A 19,158-nucleotide genomic window follows, 5' to 3' on the forward strand; every position below is an offset into this window, starting at 1 on the left:
TGAAAGGCAAATCCTTATTTTGAAAATATTACTGTAGTTCAATATACATTTACTTCATTCAGAAGCTAAATTCAGAAGCAATATGCTACTTCATGGAAGCTCCCTGATAAACTAGGTTTTATTATTATTATTACTGTTATTATTATTTTTGCTAGTAGCCGAGACATACCCTTGCACTGAATGCTAGAGATGATATGACTGATATGTTAACAGGGATCTCAGATGGGCAAGCCCCTCGCTGAAGGTATGTATACCTTTAACACATTTTTTTTTTTACATAGACTTGACAAAAAAACACCTCGGATCATTCAACTATTACGTCTGTATTTGCTCATTAGTATGAAATGTTACGACTTAAATTCCTTGTGAGTAAAGGGGGTTGAGCCTGCCCTTTTATGGTGTGCTACAAAGGGTTGCTGGATTGCATCATCGCAACTAAGCTTCCACGGTGCTATAAATAGGATGACGTCACCACGACCGGCCCACCAACTAGTAAATGCCGAAGAGTCCACTATAAAAAGGGGTGATGCAACGCTCAGTCGACAACTGTAACTTTCTTAACAGAACAGAAGAGTCTCACACCCAGGAGCCGAATAAATGCCTTTCAACGTCTAACACAATTTCTTCACTCAAAACATAATCAGGTAGGTCTATTTTCTTAATAAGAAGTTTCTTCCGGTGTTGGATCGAAGTGTCAGAAGATCCGCCTAGGGTGCCCACAACAGCCGAAATGTTGCATAGTTTAAGACGGACCGATGTCCATTCATAAAGAAAACGGGTTTAAATGCACAATTCTTAGGCTACTCGTAACTTTTGTTTTTGTGAATTAAACTAGAGTTTATTTATATTTGTCTTATTAGTTATTTTGAAACTTGAATTATAAATGAACTGTACTTACCCGACGACTGGGTAGATGTTACATTTACTGTCCTTAAAAGTGACACGCATTGTTACATTGTTTAACAGGGATGTATTTGCCGGTATTGTTACATTGTTGGGTTACATTGTTGGCATGTTGGGCTACAATGTAGAAAACTTTAACTGCTGTGTCTGGTGGAATTGTAGCGACGTAGCCTCTGTATCACACCCATAACAGAGAACACGCTAGCGTTCTTTTGTAGGCCTATAAAATATTCCAATGGTATACATTAGCAAGAAACTATATTTTTTGACGTGAATACACCTTTTCTATAAGCTTTTTAATCGTCTTGCTCACTTGTCAAGATGTTGCTGCTTATCTGACGTTCTATTCAGTCCAGTGTCCAAGGGTTGTTGTCTTGCTTTTGTTTCGATTTTAGTACGCGTTATGTGACAGAGCACCACTTTTTGTTTCAGTTGTTCATAATGATGCTTCAGCATCAGGGATTCAGCCTGTCCGAGATCAGCGCGTCAGCCTTTGTGCCCTGCCTGTCCCCACCTGGAACACTCACGCTCGAGGACTTCACCAACTTCACTCCCCTGGTAAAGGAGGAGTTGCGCTACGCTATCCAGCACAGGCGGCTGTCCAACGGACTGAGTACCGATATCATGAGCGACTGTGCAAGCTCAAGTTCAGACAGACGGTCAGAAGCCACAAGTGTCAAGAGACTGGTAAGGATGTCGACATTAGCCGCGTACTGTAATATCTACTCCTTTTCAGTTATTTGTTGGCCCGCATAAAGCCAATAGTAATTCTTACATAGTAATAACTCTTATAGGGGCCTTTTTTTTGTATAGGCCTATGTTTTCACCGAATTGTGTGAGACGGTGGTAAATTAATTCGTAGCTATACAGAACACTGTAATTACATGTCTACCGACACATTTTAGCACACACTAGTTTGGTGCTGTTATTCGAGGTTGTTCATTTTCCCAATGCGTGTTTATCAGGCGACCCCGGAGGAAAGCGAGAGGAGGAAAAGAAGACGAGAAAGAAACAAAGTAGCTGCTGCCAAATGTAGGAATAAGAAGAAGGAAAAAACGGATTGTCTGCTAAAGGTACGTTCAATATGTATTTTAAAGGGCAGTACAGCCTTATTAGGATGGAGAGAGATTATACATTTTACCCAGAGGCTGCCAGACTGTCAAGTGGTCTTTTGTGATTTATTAAGTAGACATAGTGTTTGTTATATTATGCAATATCTTTATTTATTCAAAAGGTTTTTAAAATAAAGTTAGAGCCTCATGAATGTGCCTCAGTGATACTTTCTATTTAATCTCCCATATTTTTTTTATGATTTAAGTGAAGGGTAGAGGTTCCCCTTTTTTATGTAAGGGCTCAATGTAATTATTTGCATACAAACTCAATTACACTAAACATAATTGAGTATTCAAAAGATGTACCAACATGGTTAACAGGATCTGACCAAACTACTATTCCAGGAGTCTGAGAAACTAGAGTTGGTGAACAGTGAGTTGAAGGCCCAGATTGAGGAGCTGAAGAATCAGAAGCAGCAGTTGGTCTACATGTTGAACCTCCACCGGCCCACCTGCATCGTACGGGCCCAGAACGGCCAGACCCCTGAGGACGAGAGAAACCTATTCATCCAGCAGATCAAGGAGGGAACCCTGCAGATGGGTCAGCTTGATCACCACCACACCTCAGTGTCAACCGCTTGTGGCCATCTCTGATCCACCCACTCTGGGGTAGTAGGGTACTACTTACACACTCAAGCACTCACCTTCCCCTGGCTACTGCACTCTGTACCTGCATCAAGTGAAGGCTCTTTCAGGCCATCAAAGCAAAGGAGCTTTACACGTTCCGCTCCTCAACATAGTGACTGCAGCTGGGTTGGTGAAAAGAGGAAGGACTGGACAGCACAAGGACGGACACCCCGTGTTCCACCTAGGGTGGCTTGGGCTGTTCCGGCACATAGGGCGAATGTCAAAGCACTAAAACATAGAAATACATCTAATGTATTTATTGTTTCCTTAAATCTTTTACAATTTTATTTGAGGTAAATTACTGATTCTCTATTTTTGTACTAAAGCATGATGTCAAAGTGGTAAAGGCACATGATTTCACTGGTCAGTTGAGATATATGCTTGTTGAGGAAAAATACTACTTGTATAAGCTATCTTTATGGCACACAATACACGTGGAGAGATATTAATGGCTGTGTACTGTGTGCGACATTGATAGCTGTGTTATTACTGTCATATTGAAAGTTTTTTGCATACGTAGGTATGAAGTGTTTGCTGTTATTGAATATATTCTGTATTAGCTCTGGCTATAGCTCACTTTCTTCCCCCTTGACTAGCCTAACAAAAACCTCTGAAGCTGCTACTACTACCACTAACTCAGACGATACAGGTGTAGTTCATATCACAGGAACCCTCTAATAAGAGGACAATATAGGGAGTGCATGTAATGTTGATTCACTTAGATAGCATTTCATTTAACTTACTGACAGACAATGGCACTGTTAGACCCGGAACTCTTTTCTTGAAAATCATTCATTACATTTCTGTATGCTGGTGTATTCTGACTAGACCCTGATTTTGTAGTGATCTGTCGTATTTTCTCTGAAATGTTGAAGTTATGCTTGTGTGTTTCCTATTACATTTTGTTCACGTGTAAACAAGTGTGTATTTACTGTATAACATATATGTAAACCAATTTACACCTCCCTATTGTCTTCAAAAAGGTGTTTGTTTGTGTTATTGAAGCTGGACTTATCAAATAGAACCACTAGGTATAAGTAGCTAGATATCTAAGTGGAATTATTTAGCACTCTGCTTGTCTGAGGTTTTCACTTTGAAGTCTTGGAAGATGACATGAATTGCCTCAGTGTTTGGCTGCAATTACCAAGTCACTGCCAAACAACCCCCTTCCCTCTCCCCTCAGTCCATTGGTTATGCTGCCACTTCCTCTTGGTAGGCTCATTGCGCAAACAACACATTTTTATGATCAATAGTAGCTTTTGTCTCTATATTCTGTAATGTCTCAAAATAACATGTGTGGTTTATGGTAAGGTACTGTTTATCTGTGTGTGTTTGTGAGTAAACGGTTGAGAGGAAGACGGTGAGAGACGCAGGCGTCCATGTGTTTTATTTGTTTTTGTGTAGTTCAGTGTTTCGTGTTCAAACAGGCATGCTAGTCATGGCTGGGAGCTTACTACTGAAATACTTCATTTGAAGGATGACACGCCTGTTTTATGTTCTTCAATACCTGTCTTGTTTTTCTGTTTCACCTTCCATTTTCTTCTCTCACTTAAACATTGTTCACTAAAAGTATTCGTGTAATGAGAAATATCACATTGTATCAAGTCCGGTAAAACCACAAGATGAAACCAATTAAGTACTCAATTCTATTCTGTCTTTTGATTTTTCTGTTTTTGATACTTTGTTAATAAATATATATATACTTCAAATGTTTTTGTTTTCTATTGTTTCTGGGGAAGGATTCACAACATTTAAAACATTTTTTTTTCAATGGCATGGTATTCAATGGCATTGGTATATTGACATTGCATAGTTGTGATGCAAAACAAATATTCATGAACATGTTTAGCATCTCAGCACATTATTTGTGTTGGCGTTCATCTGAGGACAAGCCAGGACATGTCTCCCTCCAGAAGACTCATATTATTGAGGGCAGGCCAGGCAGGGGAGAGACTGGAAGAGTGTGTTCTCCTGTGCCTGGCCTGCTCAGTATAGTTCAGTGGGTGTTATCTGATGAGATAGGCTGTGACATAATGTTTCACTCAGAACACAAGTATCCCTCACTCCACCCCATCGTTGTGGTCCATATTCCATAAAAAGTAATATCCCATTTTTTCTGATGGTGGTTTTTGATAACTACACATGAGTAACTCAATACTCATAACAGCCAGAATGCAGCCAGACTGTGGGACGTCTTTATTCTTATCACAGACTGCTACGGTAGATCAAATTACTGACCGTCCAGCGGTTTTCCTGTAGTGTTTCTACAGAATCTTCTTCAGTGTTTCTCTAGAACATGATTGTGAAACATGGATAATACTTAGATAACTGATTACTCTGACACATTTCCCTAAACACAGGAAGTTTAACACACTCTGAGATGAAAATCTCCATAATCTGAACAGTGGATCATGATCTAAACAAATGATTAACCATATTAAAGGCACTGGATCATTATTTGGCACCAGAGTTCGAATTTGGGGAAAGTTGGGAGGTGAAAAGGTCTGTGTGCTGTAATGTTCTCATATGTGTAGCACCACACAGGATGTTTTCATTCTCTCTTGCAGAGGCTGAGGTATGTTATTGTCCTGTATAGTGCTTTCAGAAAAAAAATGTGTTATAAAGTGGAATTTAATTGTCATTTTTGTCAACGATCTACACAAAATGCTCTGTAATGTTCCATTGTAATTTGTTAAAATACTATATGAAAAATAAAACACTAATATATCTCTTACATAAGTATTCAAACCCCTGAGACAATATATGTTAGAATCACCTGTGGCGGTGAGGACAGTTGTGAGTTTTTCTGGGTAAGTGTCACGCCCACCCTGACCTTTTCTTTATATTTTGGTTAGGTCAGGGTGTGACTAGGGTGGGTACGCTAGTTTTGTATTGTCAAGGGTTTTTGTATGTCTAGGGTTTTGTAGGTCTAGGGGTTTATGTAATTCTATGTTGGCCTGATATGGTTCCCAATCAGAGACAGCTGTTGATTGTTGTCTCTGATTGGGGATCATATTTAGGTAGCCATTTCCCTTTGGTGTTTGTTGGAATCTTGTCTATGTGTAGTTGCCTGTCAGCACTCGTTTGTATAGCGTTTCGTTTTTTTTATTTTGTTAGTTTGTTCAGTGTTCATTCTTTAAATAAATAAGAATGTACGCATACCACGCTGCGCCCTGGTTCGATCCTTATAACGAACGTGACAGAAGATCCCACCACAAATGGACCAAGCAGCATGGTCAGGAGGAATGGACCTGGGAGGAGATCCTGGATGGAGCAGGACCCTGGATGCAGGCTGGGGAGTATCATCCATCCTAAGGAGGAGATCAGAGGCAGCGAAAGCGGAACGGCGATATTATGAGGAGTTGTACCAACGAGACAAGCACGAGAGGCAGCCCCATAAAATAAATTGTTGGGAACACGGGGAGATTGGCTGAGTCAGGTTGGAGACCTGAGCCAACTCCTCGTGCTTACCGTGGGGAGCGTGTGACTGATCAGACACTGTGTTACGCAGTGATGCGCATGGTGTCTCCAGTTTGCATTCATAGCACGGTGCGCTCTATTCTAGCTCCTCGCATTTGCCTGGCTATAATGGGCATCCAGCCAGGACGGATGGTGCCGGCTCAGCGCTCCTGGTCACCAGTACACCTCCTTGAACCAGGATATCCTGCGCCGTCTCTGCGTACTTCTGCACAGCCCAGTGCGTCCTGTGCTAGCGCCCGCACTTGCCGGGCTCAAGTGAGCATCCAGCCAGGACGCATTGTGCCAGCTCTACACTCCAGATCTCAAGTGCGCCTCCACAGTCCAGTACGTCCTGTGCCTGCTCCCCGCACTCGCCCTAAGGTGCGTGTCTTCAGCCCGGTGCCACCTGTACCGGTCCCATGCACCAGACCTCCAGTGCGCCTCCACAGTCCAGTACGTCCTGTGCCTGCTCCTCACACTCGCCCTGAGGTGCGTATCTTCAACCCGGTACCACCAGTGCCGGTCCCACGCATCAGGTCTCCAGTGCGCCTCCACAGTCCAGAGCTTCCGGCGACAGTTCCCAGTCCAGAGCTTCCGGCGACAGTTTCACAGTCCGGAACCTCCAACAACGTTTCACAGTCCGGAACCTCCAACGTCGGGCCACAGTCCAGAACCTCCACCGACGGTCCACAGTCCGGAACCTCCACCGACGGTCCACAGTCCGGAACCTCCACCGACGGTCCACAGTCCGGAACCTCCACCGACGGTCCACAGTCTGGAACCTCCGGCGACAGTCCCCGGCGATGGTCCCCAGTCCGGGGCATCTGGCGATGATCCGCAGTCCAAAGCCTCCGGCGATGATCCATGGTCCGGTTCTACAAAGGCGGAGGGATCAGCATAAAGAGGGGGGGATGCGTCCGGAACCGGAGCCGCCACCGAGGGTAGATGCCCACCCGGACCCTCCATTATAGGTTCAGGTTTGCTACTGTCACGCCCTGACCTGAGATATCTGTTTTCTTTATATTTTGGTTAGGTCAGGGTGTGACTAGGTTGGGTACGCTAGTTTTATATTGTCTAGGGTTTTTGTATGTCTAGGGTTTTGTAGGTCTAGGGGTTTTTGTAATTCTATGTTGGCCTGATATGGTTCCCAATCAGAGACAGCTGTGGATTGTTGTCTCTGATTGGGGATCATATTTAGGTAGCCATTTACCTTTGGTGTTTGTTGGAATCTTGTTTATGTGTAGTTGCCTGTCAGCACTTGTTTGTATAGCTTCACGTTTTGTTATTTTGTTAGTTTGTTCAGTGTTCATCCTTTAAATAAATAAGAATGTACGCATACCACGCTGCGCCTTGGTCTGATCCTTATAACGAACGTGACAGTAAGTCTCTAAAAGCTTTCCACACCTGCATTGTGAAACATTTGCCCAGTATTCATTTCAAAATTCTTCAAGCTCTGTCAAAATCTTTGTTGATCATTGAATATACAGTGCCTTGCGAAAGTATTCGGCCCCCTTGAACTTTGCGACCTTTTGCCACATTTCAGGCTTCAAACATAAAGATATAAAACTGTATTTTTTTGTGAAGAATCAACAACAAGTGGGACACAATCATGAAGTGGAACGACATTTATTGGATATTTCAAACTTTTTTAACAAATCAAAAACTGAAAAATTGGGCGTGCAAAATTATTCAGCCCCCTTAAGTTAATACTTTGTAGCGCCACCTTTTGCTGCGATTACAGCTGTAAGTCGCTTGGGTTATGTCTCTATCAGTTTTGCACATCGAGAGACTGACATTTTTTCCCATTCCTCCTTGCAAAACAGCTCGAGCTCAGTGAGGTTGGATGGAGAGCATTTGTGAACAGCAGTTTTCAGTTCTTTCCACAGATTCTCGATTGGATTCAGGTCTGGACTTTGACTTGGCCATTCTAACACCTGGACATGTTTATTTTTGAACCATTCCATTGTAGATTTTGCTTTATGTTTTGGATCATTGTCTTGTTGGAAGACAAATCTCCGTCCAAGTCTCAGGTCTTTTGCAGACTCCATCAGGTTTTCTTCCACAATGGTCCTGTATTTGGCTCCATCCATCTTCCCATCAATTTTAACCATCTTCCCTGTCCCTGCTGAAGAAAAGCAGGCCCAAACCATGATGCTGCCACCACCATGTTTGACAGTGGGTATGGTGTGTTCAGGGTGATGAGCTGTGTTGCTTTTACACCAAACATAAAGTTTTGCATTGTTGCCAAAAAGTTCAATTTTGGTTTCTTCTGACCAGAGCACCTTCTTCCACATGTTTGGTGTGTCTCCCAGGTGGCTTGTGGCAAACTTTAAACGGCATTTTTTATGGATATCTTTAAGAAATGGCTTTCTTCTTACCACTCTTCCATAAAGGCCAGATTTGTGCAATATACGACTGATTGTTGTCCTATGGACAGAGTCTCCCACCTCAGCTGTAGATCTCTGCAGTTCATCCAGAGTGATCATGGGCCTCTTGGCTGCATCTCTGATCAGCCTTCTCCTTGTATGAGCTGAAAGTTTAGAGGGACGGCCAGGTCTTGGTAGATTTGCAGTGGTCTGATACTCCTTCCATTTCAATATTATCGCTTGCACAGTGCTCTTTGGGATGTTTAAAGCTTGGGAAATCTTTTTGTATCCAAATCCGGCTTTAAACTTCTTCACAACAGTATCTCGGACCTGCCTGGTGTGTTCCTTGTTCTTCATGATGCTCTCTGCGCTTTTAACGGACCTCTGAGACTATCACAGTGCAGGTGCATTCATACGGAGACTTGATTACACACAGGTGGATTGTATTTATCATCATTAGTCATTTAGGTCAACATTGGATCATTCAGAGATCCTCACTGAACTTCTGGAGAGAGTTTGCTGCACTGAAAGTAAAGGGGCTGAATAATTTTGCACGCCCAATTTTTCAGTTTTTGATTTGTTAAAACAGTTTTAAATATCCAATAAATGTCGTTCCACTTCATGATTGTGTCCCACTTGTTGTTGATTCTTCACAAAAAAATACAGTTTTATATCTTTATGTTTGAAGCCTGAAATATGGCAAAAGGTCGCAAAGTTCAAGGGGGCCGAATACTTTCGCAAGGCACTGTACCTACTGGTTCAGGTCTTGCCATAAACTTTCAAGTAGATTTAAGTCAAAACTGTAACTTGGCCAACCATTCACTGTCGTCTTGGTAAGCAACTCCAGTGTAGATTTGGCCTTTAGGTTATTGTCCTGCTGAAAGGTGAATTAATCTCCCAGTGGCTGGTGGAAAGCAGACTGAATCAGGTTTTCCTCTAGGATTGTGCCTGTGCTTAGCTCCATTCCATTTATTTTTTATCCTGAAAAACTCCCCAATCCTTAATGATTACAACCATACCCATAACATGATGCAGCCACCACTATGCTTGAAAATTGCTGCAAACAGAATCCATGTTTTGGAATATTTTTATTCTGTACAGGCTTCCTTCTTTTTATTCAGTCAATTAGGTTAGTATTGTGGAGTAACTACAATGTTGTTGATCCATCCTCAGTTTTCTTCCTATCACAGCCATTAAACTCTGTAATTGTTTTAAAGTCAGTTTTAAAGTCACCTTCCTTACAGATTTTGTATGCGTGGGGTACAGAGATGAGGTAAAAACATGTTAATCTCTAATATTACACAGTGAGTCCAATCAACTTACTATGTGTACTTCTGAACTTATTTAGGGCTTGCCATAACAAAAGGTTTGAATATTTATTGATTCAAGACATTTCAGCTTTTCATTTTTAATTCATTTGTAAATATTTCTACAAACAGTAATTCCATTTTGACATTATGTGGTATTGTGTGTAGCCCAGTGACAAAAAAAAATCTAAAAATGATGGCTGTAATACAACAAAATGTGGAAAAGTCAAGGGGTGTGAATACCTTCTGAAGGCACTGTATCCCATCATGATATCTGTTCCTTCAGCCTTGCAGCACTCAACTCATTCTCATGCCACAGATAATAAAACATGATCAAACATTTACATCAAGTACCATTTGCAATGCCTCTCAGGGTTGCTCTACAAAATATAGAACAGGATTTATGCAACCCTTACAGAAATGTGAATTGTCTCAACATTGCAATTCATGCAATGATAGGGAGCCCTACTTGACATCCTGACCTGCTTCCAAGATTATGACATGGGCGTGACATTTTAATTAATCTCCAAAGTTGTCTGGTATTCCTTATGTAGTACAGGACAACTACAAGCATCCACACATGAACCGATGGATGCTGTAAATCAATATCTACATCATAAATCCCCATCCAGATATCCATTCTCCTCTGAGCTGTGTCAGTTTGTTGATAAACTAACCTCTCTCTGTCAGGGTCAGATGAGAGTCATCATAGTGGGGTTGACACTGTGTCATGAAGCTCTGGGTGATGCAAGACAAGAAACCATGCTGTGCCCTTACAGGAAATGTACTATGAGGCAAGCTTCTCAGACATACAGTATCATGATGTTCAGTTCATGTGGAAAATTGATGCAATAAATTCATATGAGAACAGCATGCACTCAACAGCAATTGTAGGTCCCTTGTGAAATGTTAGTTCCACTGCTGCAGAGTTGTGTCATTGTGTTTTAATTCCAGCTTAATGCCAACCACCAGGGTCAGCCCCAGGCATAAGTGGTCGCTCCCATTTAGTTTTAGGAATCAGTCAGTGTCTCAATTTACTGTTGAACGTTAGAATAGTAGAATACACAAGGTGCAATTTAAAAACGTGCTTCAGCAGTTATGTCAGTAACTAACTAAGGTTTCCATTCCACCTTTTTATGCCTGTAAAGTGCATGTCGGATGTAAATTATCTTGACATGTTGTATGGTACCCCCACTATGACTTGTCGGGAAAGCATGCAGTTTATTAGGCTTCAGATTAAATCAATTGTGAACTTCACAAGATGGTGAAAGTTCAAGGTTAATGAACTTGACACTCCTTTCCAATAAATATTGAGGGTCTTATTCTGGTGACATGATTTTCAATGCTTGGCTAGAGCACACGTGCCAATACCAAAGTGGGAAAACTCGCTATATAACACAAACAACTCAGTAGAGTTGAAAATGCAATGGAAACTCATTTAACTTATTCGGTACATGGGAATTTGACCGCAAATTGTTTTTTAATGTGCACCTTTTACCTGAAACAAGTCAATTTGATGGAAACATCTCTGGTGGGAAAATGTGTATAGTGTTTTTATACAGATGTTTGAATATTCGCATTAAAATCTGTCGCCAATTGGATGGAAACTTAGCTACTGACGGTCACTCAATTAGCCCATGCCAGCTTCATATTGGTAAATTAGTCTAGTCTGCTATCTAAACTTGTAATCATGGCTGAATTATTGACCAGGCATGAAGGGTACTTCCAAGGGGCCCCATTGATTTTGTTAGTCACTCTCACTCAGATTACATATTAGCATGGCATAAATCATGGCAAAATGTGTAGACCGCAAAAACAATTCTCTCCACCCTATGGCAAAATGTATAGAATTGCATGAAATTAGCTGTAAAAAATTATCATTTTTATCTCCGCCCCATGGCAAAATGAATAGAAATCTATTGAATTAGTAATAAAATTAGTAACAAAACCCCCATGGCCAAACATGTAGAATTGCAACAAACTTGCTATAAATGTGCAACATTTTCTCTGCGCTCCATGGCAGAATTCAACTCTAAAAATGTTTTTTTTCTCTCCATCATCAAGAGGGGGGGCCACTCAAATGTTTTTCCCCTGAGGTGGATGGGCTCCCCAATACAATTTTGCTTCAGGCCCCCAAAAAGCTAGGCCTGCCAACCACTGTTGGTGCTTTTGACAATGTCATGCTTGGTTTTGTATGGATGTTCAGCTTCAGCAAAGTCTGGATATGTGCCTCTGTTCTTTTAGAAGCAACAAGGTGTAGAAATTAATGGGTGAGGCACTGCATCGCAGTGCTTCAGGTGTCACCCGGGTTCGATCCCACGCTGTGTCGCAGCCGGCCGGGACAGGGAGACCCATTTGCCCAGTGTCATCCGGGTTAGGGGATGGTTTGGCTGGCCAGGATGTCCTTGTCCCATCGCGCTCTAGCAACTCCTGTGGCCTGCTGGGCGTATGCACGCTGACTTGGTCACCGGTTGTACAGTGTTTCCTCCAACACATTGGTGAGGCTAGCTTCCGGGTTAAGCGAGCAGTGTGTCAGTCAAGAAGCAATGCGGCTTGGCAGGGTCGGAGGACGCATGGCTCTCGACCTTTGTGTCTCCCGAGTCTGTACTCTCCTGAGTTGCAGCGATGGGACAAGACTGGGATAAAGATTGAGGATATGTCACACTGGGCATTCCATATGCCAGAGCTACGCATCTAGAATATTCATTGGCAAACAAAATGTCTTCCTCCACCACAACTTCTCAACTTGAGTGGGAAGGGACAGGAAATTGTACACAGTATATTCCACAAAAACATGTTTCAGTTCCTCTGAAAGTTCATGCCCCATACATTTACACAAGAACAACAAGGGACAGGGAATGCATCATAATGTAAATGTTAAATATTTGTCTCTCATAGTTCAGTCAATAGAGTGCAGTAAAATGACTAGTTTACCAAATCTGATAGCCATGGGGCACACACAGACAATGACAATCATTTTTTTTTAAAGTATGAATGTAGGGTATCTATTGTATACCTGCCAATGGGGCGGCAGGGTAGCCTAGTGGTTAGAGAGTTGGACTAATAACCGGAAGGTTGCAAGTTCAAACCCCCGAGCTGACAAGGTCATCTGTCGTTCTGCCCCTGAACAGGCAGTTCAGTTCCACTGTTCTTAGGCCGTCATTGAAAATAAGAATTTGTTCTTAACTAGTTAAATAAAAAAATGAAGGAGAAGGAAGTGAAGGATGTGATTTTCCAGTAAGGCTGACTTATACTGAAAGTGAAGTCATGTTAACCTGAATGTGTAAACTAATATTCGTACAGAAGAGCGTGTTATGTGAAATACCACATGATGCCCCAATATCTCCTGGATGGAACTGAAAGTAGTGTTGTTTATGTCCAAGCAATCTGTGCTCATGTGAAAGTTAGAAGAGAAAATGACTAAGAAGTGCGTGTAACATGATGCCCCAACAAGGTGTAGAAATTAATGGGTGAGGCACTGCATCGCAGTGCTTCAGGTGTCACTACAGACCCGGGTTCGGGTAAATGTGGGAAATAAACCATTTTTGAAAAGAGCGATCCACACAAAAGGCTTTGTGATAATCACCACAATCTCCCTCAAATACAGTACACTGAAGTCAATAGATTCCTCTGGCATGAAAAGCACTGCCTGTGTGGCTGGAGAGACTTTCGCTTCTCTCATCGGTCAGCCTGCATTTCTTAGAAACTTAGAAACAGCCTTGCCAAATACTAGACTACTGGGAATGTGTACATCCATCCATAATAGCGTTGGAGAGAAGCCTGCAGTCATGTGATCAAGATAGACCATAACGTACTGTAGATCATTGACGTTGACCAGAATGCAACATTATTCAACATCACACATTTTTTTAAATGTTTGAGAAGACGTGAGGTTAGTGAGTGTTAACCCACATTATAGGGAAGAGAGAGTGGGTAACCTCAACAATGTAATAACATGAGTTAACCAAAATAGTGTAATATTACTCTACATCTGATATTGGGATTAAGTGATTTGATTATCTAATTGATCAATTAAGTGTTGAAATTCATAAATAGATTAGTAATAGCCAGTGTATAACCTGTTTTAGAGTAGGGAATAAGGAAACCCCCCCCCCCCCCCCCCAAAAAAAAAATGTTTTATGGTTTATTGTTTCTGGTAAAGGAGAAGTTCCCACATGGCCAAACCCAGATACCGGAACACAAGTTCAAAAACACAAGTGATTAAAGGTGCGGTAACCACATTTATCAGACTGAAAGGGAGATGGTCTCATGGGAGAGGGATATGCAATGTATTTGCAATTTATTATACAACACATTTTAAACAGGACAAGCAATTTGAACATCTGAAACAAAGCTCGTTACTTCAACCTATAATTATTTGATTACAACTTGATTCAAGCTATACAAATCTAATTGACACAGAGAGTACAAAGGACAGAGGAGGACATGCGTGATCTGACCTGTTAACTCTGTTTACAAGTCTCCCATGTTGGTTTGTCTCTGTGACCTTTGCATGGTATGGTGGCTATCTGGGCAGACTGGAGAGGACCCCTACATCCCTGGGCCCTGACCCCAGGGTGGGAACACAGTGCCTGATTAGACAGAGAGGCTCATGGGCCTTGAGAGCCTCAGTCAGACGCATTTGCTCCTCAGACAGAAACTGTACCTCCTTCTTCAGCAGCCTGTTCTTCTGATCCAGACACTCATATGCCTGTACGGGACAACTGGGCTCAGTTACTTTATAATCTTACTAGTAGAGTAGAATACAAGTTGAATCCACTTGATTCAGAGAATACATGTGACATTGATAGCTGTGTTATTCCTGTCATATAAGAGAAAAGGTTAGACTATGCCAAGATAGTTGTGTGACGATAAGGAGTCTGTTAAGCACGTACAGACCCACCTTATGCAACTCATCTGCTCTCTGTGTCTGTCTGTTTCGGCTCTTCTGTGCTGCCATCCTGTTATTTTCCCTTCTTTTATGTCTCCAGTCATCATCTTCATCACCAGAGCTCTGCAGCAGAGGTACAGAATGCCACATTGCATGTCAGTCAGAATATCACACAACGCTGCTACTCCCTCCCTGATTAATCTTTGTGTGGTCATCCAACACAATGACGCGGATTACTATTCCATTTGTCAACAGTGATAGAGTGACAAAAAAATCAACAAAGGAATAATTGTATAAACCATTCAACTTAAGCCTACTATTTTTGTGTATTTGACACTTACCTCGCATCTTTGAAGCATAAAACTGCTTTGATCATTGATTTGCAAAAAGCTGCTAGAAATATCGCAGTCAGACATCCCAGACGCAATAATAAGTTTAGCCTATATCGATTATTTAAAATATGAAATGTATTTAAAAAAAAAAAACGTTGAACGTTTTATTTCAGATAGCAAGTTCCAAGATATAGAGTCTACAAAAGTGATACGGATTTGCATGCAAGAGACAAAGAGTTTCACTTGTTCAAAGTGCACTTGCCGCTTCATTGAAGGCGCCAATATTTATTTTAAATCACGTGCTAAATAGTGTGTGACGCCCTTTGAGCGTTGGGACAAGAGCAAAGCAGCACATACTTTATTTGTTTTTAAAAGTGCTTGTTAAAATGTTTGAAATAGATTTAGGTTTTTTATTCAAATCAACATGCTTTATACATTTTCTTTAAATTTTAGGACCAGATGCTCGTTCCCACAATGTTTCAGAAAGTTTAACATTTTTAAATGTTATGTTCAATCTGGCTGTATTCTTATATTCTCATAAGCCTACAACTGAGGATGACCTCAACGCCGTGACAAATGTTGTATAAAAAATAATAACCCTAGCAAAAAAAGGGGACTGTTTTAAAAAGTGATTCTATGGAGGTGTATGCGTTGTACATACAGTATACAGTTCCCGTTATCCACCACGTGAGGGCGATATTGTATCACAGACTTCTGCGAACATAAACCCCATCACTGTTGATAAATACTACAGTATTGCATCCTTCCAATCACAATAGGAACATAGTTGTTGCTGCACAAATAGGAGCATAGTTGTTCCTGAGCTCTGCCTGCTCTATGGCTCTCTTGATGGGTGGTCTGGTCCTCCTAGCTGTCTTGTCCTCTCTGTTGGGCCTGCTGCTGAACACCTCCCCAAACACCTCCAGGGACTTGGCTGTGGGACGCATGTTCAGCACCTGTCTCAGGCCCTTAGCCCTCTGATGCACCACCTGGAGAGTCTTTACAGCAGACACATCGGTCACCAGTCACTCTCAACCGTGGTCATATATGAAACATACACTTATGTTGGATAGAAGAGGGTGTAATGGGAGCATAGCTGCGGCCTCCGACCGCAAGGCACTACAGAGGGTAGTGCGTATGGCCCAGTACATCTCCGGGGCCAAGCTTCCTGCCATCCAGGACCTCTATACCAGGCGGTGTCAGAGGATGGCCCTAAAAATTGTCAAAGACTCCAGCCATCCTAGTCACAGACTGTTCTCTCTGCTACCGCACGACAAGCGGTACCGGAGCGCCAAGTCTAGGTCCAAGAGGCTCCTAAATAGCTTCTACCCTCAAGCCATAAGACTCCTGAACAGCTAATCAAATGGGTACCCAGACTATTTGCATTGCCCCTCCCCCTGTTGCCAGTTTGTCTTGTTTGTCATGTCAACCAGCGTTTTTGTCTCAGCTCCAGCTTTTCATAGTCTCTTTTTCTCACCCTTCTGGTTTTGACACTTGCCTCTCCTGACTCTGAGCCCACCTGCCTGACCACTCTGCCTGCCAACCTGTACCTTTGCCTCACCTCTGGATTATTGACCTCTGCCTACCCTGAGACTGCCTGCCGTCCAGTACCTTTGCCCCACCTCTGGTTTACTGCCCTGCCTGCCTTGACCTGTCTATTGCCTGCCCCTGTTGGATTATTAAACCATTGTTAATTCGACGTTGTCTGCACCTGGGTCTTACCTTCATACCTGATAGTATGAACTGGCCATTACTGACCCAGCAGACCCAGACCAGTTGCGCAATGTTATCTCCTCCCAAGGAGCCTCAATTGGTAGGCATGAGGAATTGCTTCGGGGTCTTATGGAGGTGGTCCCAATATTGGCTGAGCGCCATGACCTTGCGTTGGACATGCTACTGGAGCAGTTCTGCGGGTTCTCTAGGGGGCAGCCTGCCAGGTTGGTAACCCCACCGCCCCTCTGTAACTCGGGGTTAGCAGTGCCACCCCACCAGCCTCTCCACCTTCCTGGGAGCCCCGTTTACCTCACCCTGAGCGCTTTAATGGAGAGCCGAGCAACTGTTGGGCGTTTTAGCTCAGTGTGCCCTCATTTTCGAGTTTCAGACCTCCTCTTTCCCCTCACATTGCTCCAAGAAAGCATACCTCATCATGCTGTTTCCAAGCCTATGCAACTAGGCAGAGCTGGGCTGTCGCCAGCGGAACGGCAACACAGGACCAACACAAGGAGCTGTCTGTATTACGGGACTTTTGGTCATTTTGTGTCCTCTTGCCCGGTAAAAGACCAGGCTCACCGGTAGGAGCGAGTACTCTGGCGGGCCGTATGGAGAACTTTTCTGCTTCTCTTACTCGCACCCCTTTTCATGTCATTCTGCTGCGGGGAGACCAGTCCAAATCTCTTCGTGTCCTCATTGACTCTGGGGCCGATGAGAGCTTTTTGGACGCCACACTGGCTTTCGAGCTATAGGTTGGGTTACCCATAACACCACTCCTGGCTCCAGTGACACAATCCCCTCATCAACTGGTGTACGGGTGCAACCATGGGCTGGAGTCTGATCTGCCACGCCCATTGTCTGAAGTCGGCGCAACCTGCCCCGAGATGTCTTCCTGTGGGCTTGGATGTTGCTCCTGCCCTGTCCACCATTGCCGCGGAGTACCAGGACCTCTGGGAGGTGTTCAACAAGTCCCGGGCCACTTCCCTTCCACCGCACCACCCCTATGACTGCAGAATTGACTTCCCTAGCACCATGCCGCCCTGGGGATGTCTATCGGGACCAGAGACCAAGGCTATAGAGATCTACATTGGGGAATCCCTAGCTACAGGATTTATCCGTCCCTCTTCCTTTCCCGCTGGCGCTGGGTTCTTCTTCATGGAAAAAAAGGACAAGACATTGGAAAAAAAGGACAAGACACGTGCATTGACTACCGAGGACTTAATGACATTACTGTGAAGAACCGTTATCCATTACCACTCATTTCCTCGGTCTTCGACCCGCTCCAGGGGGCCACTGTTTTCTCCAAGATGGATCTACAAAACACCTACCACCTGGGGTGGATACGAGTGGAAGACCGCCTTCAACACTGCCAGCGGCCACTACGAACAGCTGGTCATGCCCTTTGGCCTCACCAATGCCCCTGCAGGCTCTGGTGAATGACATGTGAACCGGTTCGTCTTCATTTACATTGATGACATGCTCATCTTCTCCCGCTCTCCCCAAGAACACCTGCTCCACTGACCGGGCTGACCGGGCGTTTCGAGCCCTTAACCACCGCTTCAACACTGCTCCTATCCTGGTTCATCCTGACCCTTCCCGTCAGTTCGTGGTGGAGGCCAATGCTTCGGATGTCGGAGTGGGGGCTGTCCGGTCCCAACGTTCTGCCCTGGACCTTAAGCTGCATCCCTGCGCCTTCTTCTCCCACTGCCTCAATGCCATGGAGAGGAACAACGATGTGGGGAATTGGGAGCTTCTCGCAGTGAAGATGGTGTTGGAGGAATGGAGGCACTGGCAAGAAGGGGCAGAACATCCGTTCATTTTGTGGACGACTACAAAAACCTGGAGTATCTCCGCCCCGCCAAACGCCTCAACTCCAGGCAAGCGAGATGGGCCATACTTTTTACCCAGTTCAACTCTTCCCTCTCCTACCGGCCGGGGTCCAAGAACGTCAAGCCGGATGCTCTTTCTCGCCGCTATAACCCCACGGCTACGAACCCAAAGCCCGAGACCGTCTTTCTCACCTCGTGCCTGGCGACGGCACTCAGCTGGGGTATAGCGAAACAGGTCCGGGAGGCGCACCGGTCTCCTGGTGGACATGGTCTCTCGTCCCGGTTCTGGAAGGTGTTCTGCATGCTCATTTGGTCGTCGGTCAGCCTGTCCTCCGGATTCTACCCCCAGTCCAACGGCCAGTCGGAACAAGGGCAGTCGGAACAAGCCAACCAGGACTTCGCTGCCTAGTCGCCGCCAACCCTACTACCTGGAGTCAGCAACTGGTATGGTTTGAGTACTCCTGCAACACCCTTCCTTGCTCTGCCACTGGTCTCTCGCCCTTTAGGTGTTCCTTGGGATATCAGCCTCCGCTCTTCCCCAAACAAAAGGAGGAAGTCAGCAATCCCTCTGCCCAGATGTTAATCCTCCGTACCTGGAAGAGAGCCCGGGCAGCTCTGTTGA

General features: G+C 43.9%; 2 protein-coding genes across 3 annotated transcripts; one reads left to right on the forward strand and one right to left on the reverse strand.

The window, feature by feature from the left end:
• The first annotated feature begins 402 nt into the window (after window positions 1-402).
• On the forward strand, window positions 403-4,351 carry LOC110522249 (cyclic AMP-dependent transcription factor ATF-3). 2 transcript variants are annotated; one of them, XM_021600481.3, is made up of 4 exons: window positions 403-644; window positions 1,336-1,590; window positions 1,869-1,976; window positions 2,361-4,351. In XM_021600481.3, the coding sequence occupies exons 2-4, from the start codon at window positions 1,345-1,347 to the stop codon at window positions 2,607-2,609; spliced, it is 603 nt and encodes a 200-aa protein (XP_021456156.1). In that variant the 5' UTR covers window positions 403-644; window positions 1,336-1,344; the 3' UTR covers window positions 2,610-4,351. The 2 variants fall into 2 exon arrangements, with proteins under 2 accessions (XP_021456156.1, XP_021456155.1); XM_021600480.3 differs by having other exon boundaries at window positions 480-644; window positions 2,337-4,351.
• Window positions 4,352-14,046: 9,695 nt separating this feature from the next.
• LOC110520978 (basic leucine zipper transcriptional factor ATF-like) lies at window positions 14,047-15,312 on the reverse strand. The gene is made up of 3 exons (XM_021598424.3): window positions 15,007-15,312; window positions 14,678-14,788; window positions 14,047-14,485 (listed from the first exon to the last, which is right to left on the reverse strand). Exons 1-3 carry the CDS (start codon window positions 15,079-15,081, stop codon window positions 14,300-14,302), a joined length of 372 nt encoding a protein of 123 aa, XP_021454099.2. The 5' UTR covers window positions 15,082-15,312; the 3' UTR covers window positions 14,047-14,299.
• Window positions 15,313-19,158: the final 3,846 nt, after the last annotated feature.

The sequence above is a fragment of the Oncorhynchus mykiss genome, chromosome 4 (genome assembly GCF_057628025.1).
Source record: "Oncorhynchus mykiss isolate SJ-2025 chromosome 4, ASM5762802v1, whole genome shotgun sequence".
NCBI classification, from domain to species: domain Eukaryota; kingdom Metazoa; phylum Chordata; class Actinopteri; order Salmoniformes; family Salmonidae; genus Oncorhynchus; species Oncorhynchus mykiss.